Source organism: Anser anser (genome assembly GCF_964211835.1).
Source record: "Anser anser genome assembly, chromosome: 1".
Classification (NCBI taxonomy): domain Eukaryota; kingdom Metazoa; phylum Chordata; class Aves; order Anseriformes; family Anatidae; genus Anser; species Anser anser.
This window is the reverse complement of record NC_139720.1, coordinates 104585566-104590565: the sequence shown is the minus strand read 5'-3', so window position 1 is coordinate 104590565 and position 5000 is coordinate 104585566. Positions and strand designations below refer to the sequence as shown.

General features: G+C 45.8%; 1 protein-coding gene across 1 annotated transcript in view; it reads right to left on the bottom strand.

The window, feature by feature from the left end:
- The window catches only part of LOC310888755 (olfactory receptor 2A2-like), a 6363-nt gene extending 1558 nt beyond the window's left edge, over window positions 1-4805 (bottom strand). Inside the window, exon 1 of the mRNA XM_083815817.1 lies at window positions 1-4805. This exon is cut by the window's left edge and continues 1558 nt beyond it. Within this exon, the coding sequence (XP_083671943.1) occupies window positions 3285-4223 (939 nt within the window). The 5' untranslated portion in view covers window positions 4224-4805 and the 3' untranslated portion in view covers window positions 1-3284.
- Between the last annotated feature and the right edge of the window lie 195 nt (window positions 4806-5000).

Sequence of the window (5000 nt, the reverse complement as noted above, 5' to 3'; positions counted from 1 at the left end):
TCTCGGGCACACGCACAGATTTGAGTGTACAGCTTTGTAACTGAGCTTTCCCAAGAGCGAGAGACCTTCTGCCTCTCCAAGGGTGCCGTTCTGCCTCCTCCTGTGGGTAACGCAATGCGCTCTTTGTCTTCCGATGACGCTCAAGCAGTGGCACGGTTGCCCTGTGTCCAGGCCTGTGAGAGCAGTGCAGCTGGAGGGCATGGCCGTATACTTGCGCCACCTCCAATCCATGTTGCCTGAGCACAAAAAGGAACACAGCCTACGCACGGGCAGTCCGTGCCTGATGAGGGGCCCTGGGTGGGTGCCCAGGCTCCGGGCTTCTGCACAAAGCCACGTGGCAGTCGATCCGCTAATGCCATTACTCACTCCAGCAAGACAGCCAGTGAGGAAGCGGAGGAGGCAGGCAGAGACTGTAGCGGGGTTGATTTTCCCACCATTGAGAAACGTGTGAGTCCCTCACCAGGTGGTGAGAGTCACAGCTAAAGCTCGGGGTCTTCTTCCCCCACTACATCTGCCATGCTGCCCTGCCCTGCACCCATGCTTGCAGCAGCAGTGCTGAGAGACCCTCAGGCCTCGGCAGAGGGGGAGAACTGCAGGGTGGGTGGTGCAGGCTGCCTGTGGCCGAGGGGGGCAGAGCTGCAAATGGCCATCATTGGTCTTTGTCTTGAGGGAGGGACTGTGTGCTGCTGCGTTCACTTTGCTCACAGCCCTGGGGACTTCATGAAGTGTTCCTTGGATGTTCTGTGTGGCTAGCCCCCAACATCATCCCCAGCAGACAGAAATGCTTTCCAAAACAAGAACTCTTTAACAACCTCCACCGTGGCCTTCAGGCGCAGCACAACGACACTGGGGAGTTTATCCTCAGAGCCCCCTGTGCGATTATCAGAAGCCCCGTCAGGCTTGTTATCATTTATGTTCCGACTCCTTAATGATGCCTCATGTGGCTCATCTCTTGACACAGGCTCCGTTACCCATAGCACTGAGTAGGGCCCTGTGTCCCACTGGCTCAGTTCAGGCTATGGCGATGCATTGGCTTTTGGGGAGGTGAGGCACGGTCGCTGCTCCTGTAGCATTTGTTGCTGGTCACCATCAGATAAAAGTTGGGGTTTCCCCTGTTCTCAGCTTACCTTTTGGCTCCCCTTCTCATCCATTTCCTTCCCCATTCTTCCACCTGTTTCACAATCCACCCCTGCTCGCTGGAAGAGAGCCATTTTCACCCTTCTTTCGTATCGTGCAGCAGTGCTTCTTTTGCCATCTTAGGGCTCAAGTGAATCTGATTTGCAGCTGTACAAACACTCTGAAACCCCTCTCCAAATCCCAGAGGCTGTCAGCTAAGGGCCAAACCAAACAGAGATGCCTGTTGAGAAAACTGCCAGAGACTGTGCGGGACTGTAGATGGGGAGAAAGAAATGCTCTTCTGAGCACCTCATTGTGCAACATACCAAACACTGGCTGCAATTCAGATGCTTAGATGCCCTGGTGTCCCTGGCCTTTGTTGAGCCGTGAAAGGTGAAGCTGCTGAAGTCCTGGCCTGTGACGGCAATGCAATAATGCCTTGTGATTAGAAGGAAGGTCTTGAAAGAAAGACACCTGTATCTTGTGCTCTTGGTTTGGGTCAGCTGTGTAAAGTCTAGGGGAAAATAACAGTGGGGTAGAGGGCAGGTTCACGCTTGTGTGGCCAAACGGAGTCATATTAGCAAGGACTTGCGCTCAGGAGGTTAAATCCAAATCATTTCAAAAGCAAAACATGGCTAAAATCTAATCTTCCTCCTAGTGATTCCCGTCAATGTCCTAATGAGGAAGGACTTGGGGGAGAGGAGTGGAAGTAAGCCTCAAGCCCGAGGAGAAAAAGCCCTTGAGCAAGGTGTTGGATGAGCATACTGGAGATATACTCTGTGTTCTAGAAACAGCCTCACTGTCTGGCTATAACTTCTGCAGGGATGAACTAGGAATGAACTAATGTATCTGGTTTGTCCATGATCAGGGTTAGAATAGGAGGAGTAGTCTCCTCTGGTAGATGAACAATTCTTCAAACCAGACAGAAAGTGACTAACCATTTTTGACATTTAGCATTTTCGTAAGAGTGAGCAGACTCATGGCTGGCTACTGTTTCTGAAGAGTGTGCTAGCCTTCCCGTTTCTCCTATCTTGAAAGAGGACAGATGTCTCAATTGCTATATGTTTCAAAGGAAGGTCTCAAGAACAGGCAACTGCAGTTATTCTCCTGAATGAACATATAAGGAAGAAACCTGCAAAGACCTGCTTTGGATGGGAGGTGGGGAGATTTATTTTTGCATCCTCCATACTCTTGCCAAGTAGAATGATGCAGATTTAATTGCCTTTCTGGAGGAATTTTGTGTTGAATGTGCTCCATCATTTTGAAAACCTTATCCCAGTTAGCGGCCTTGTTTTCTTGGAGGGATGATCCTGCAGGCAATTAATTTAATGGGAGCCAGTAGAACAGTGAAATATCTAGCACTAGTTAGATGTGTAAACACAGGGACTGAGGAAGGTTTTCCAAAGCATGATTGTCAGCAAAGAGATCTGCAGGAAGAAAGATATTTGAAATATGGGTAAACAGGAAAGCACTAAGGACCTACATTCTGAGTCGGGGCCAATGTCAATTCTCAGTGGGAATCTCCACTGGCTCAGTCAAACGAACTTCTGTGGGCACCAGCTTGGCAAAACCACCCACAGCTATTTTCTGCACTGCAGCTGTCATCATGTTCACTTCCTGCATGGGAGGTCTCAGAGCTAAAGGTGTGCAGAAGCAAAACTCTTCACAGGCTGATTCACCTTGCTAAGAAGCAAGGCCCTTTAACAACATATTTTCTCTCTTCTTTATAATAACTGAGTTGAATTTCTAGTATCCTAAGGATACAGGAAATACAATTGTGGTAGGGAAAAATCACATCTTACTAATACTCAGAAAAAAAAGAAAAAAGAAAAAAACAAAAAGAAAAAAACCCACAACTCTTACACAGTATTTTATTCTGACTCCTACTTAAAATGAAGAAGACAGACTATCTTTTTCCATCTGTCTCAATAGCCCAGTTAAAACCTACTGCCTGCTTAGAATGGCTGTATATGGTGAAGAGCAATTAGTTATCTCTAACAAAGTGAATAATAATTAGTCATCATGTTGTGGTATTCCTTAGACTGTACAAAGAAACAGAAATAAATGCATTTGTTTTGTTTTGTTTCATTTTAACTGCTTAAAATACCAAAAGAGCTCAAGAAGAAACAGCAGAAAGACAAGAGACAGGTAAAACCTTAGAGCCTGTACTACACTGAATGAAAGACTCTTTTCCTTCCCTGGAGATTCAGCAAGGCTTCCTTCACCTGTTTGTTCCTCAGAGTGTAAATCAGGGGGTTCAAACTTGGGTTGATGACACTGTAGAAGAGGGAAAGAACTTTTTCCCTCCCAGATGCATTTCCACTCCCAGGAACCATGTACATGAAAATGGCATTTCCATAAAACAGCCCCACCACAATCAGGTGTGAGCCACAGGTGGACAAGGTTTTATGCCATCCTGCCACAGACTGGATGTGTAGAACAGTGGCCAGGATGTGCAGGTAGGAAATGAGGATTAAGACCAAGGGGAAGAGGAGGAAGCACACACAAACAGCAAAGATCAGGACTTTATTGACAGTAGTGTCAGTGCAGGCCAGCTTTAAGACAGCAAGAATTTCACAGAAGAAGTGGTCAACATTGCAGGGGCCACAGAATGGCAGCCGTAAAGCCAGAGAAGCTTGTAGTGTACCAAATGTGAACCCAAAAGCCCATGAAACTGCTGTAAGGGTGAGGCACAACCTCCAGTTCATGATGAGGAAGTAGCGGAGGGGATGGCAGATTGCCACATAGCGATCATAAGACATAGCAGCCAGCAGCACGCACTCTGTAAGTGCAAAGATTAAGTAAAGATGTATCTGTGTCCCACACCCAGCAAAAGAGATGGTTCTTCCTTGTCCAAGGAGGTTCCCCAGCATATGAGGGACATTGTTGGAGGCATAGCAGATATCTACGATGGAGAGGTGGCAGAGGAAAAAGTACATAGGGCTGTGGAGGCGGTAGTCCAGGCAGATGAGCACAAAGACGATTGCATTTCCCATCAGAGTGGCAGAGTAGAGGACAGAGAAAAGGACAAAGAGAGAGACACGCAGGACTGGGTTGCTGGAGAACCCCAGGAGGATGAATTCTGTGACAGCTGTTTGATTCTGCATGCTGTGCTAAAGGTGCAACAGCACAAACCAAGACCGCTAAGACCTGGAAGGGAAGGAATGAGGGAAAGAAAAGAAAATTGAGAGTTTTCATATGAATGTCATGTCCTTTCTTCTTTCCACTACAGCTTCCATCTCCCCCCTTTTCCCTCCTCCTTCACTGGAAGGTGCATAATACTCTAACCATGCTGAGCAATGTAGATTTGAATTGCAAGCACTAGACTTTGCACAAACTTAAAACTTCTTTAAGCAATCTTGCACAATTGTATTGTCTAGCTTTCCCCTGCTGTTTTTCTTTTTCTGTTGTTGTTGGGTGGTTTTGTTGTTGTTGTTTTTTGGTGGGTGTGGAATTTCTCTGTTGGAGAAAATAACAGCTCTTTATCATGATGAAGATGGCGGATGTTGATTAAGATGAAGGTAGAACATCTTAACAGCAGCTATTTTAAATTAAGTCAATATGAAAATAAATGCATCATTTGCAGAATAATTCTGTTTTTGTCATTAATCCAGAACAGTGTTTCTAATCCACTGCTGTGTGTCCTTTAAGTTAGTGAAGTGCATTCATATTGAATCTTGCAGTTGCTTGATGTGTAATTTTATATCTAACGTCACCTCAGATTACTGAACAAACAGAGCTACACTTGGAGGTACAGTACATAGTTATTGCTAAGAAAATGTTACTAGTATTTATACAAAGGAGTTTCCTTACCTATAATATCCAAACAAATGTGCTTTTTTCAGCTCTGTTTTTCTGATTAGGGAAATCTTGTTAGAAGGTTC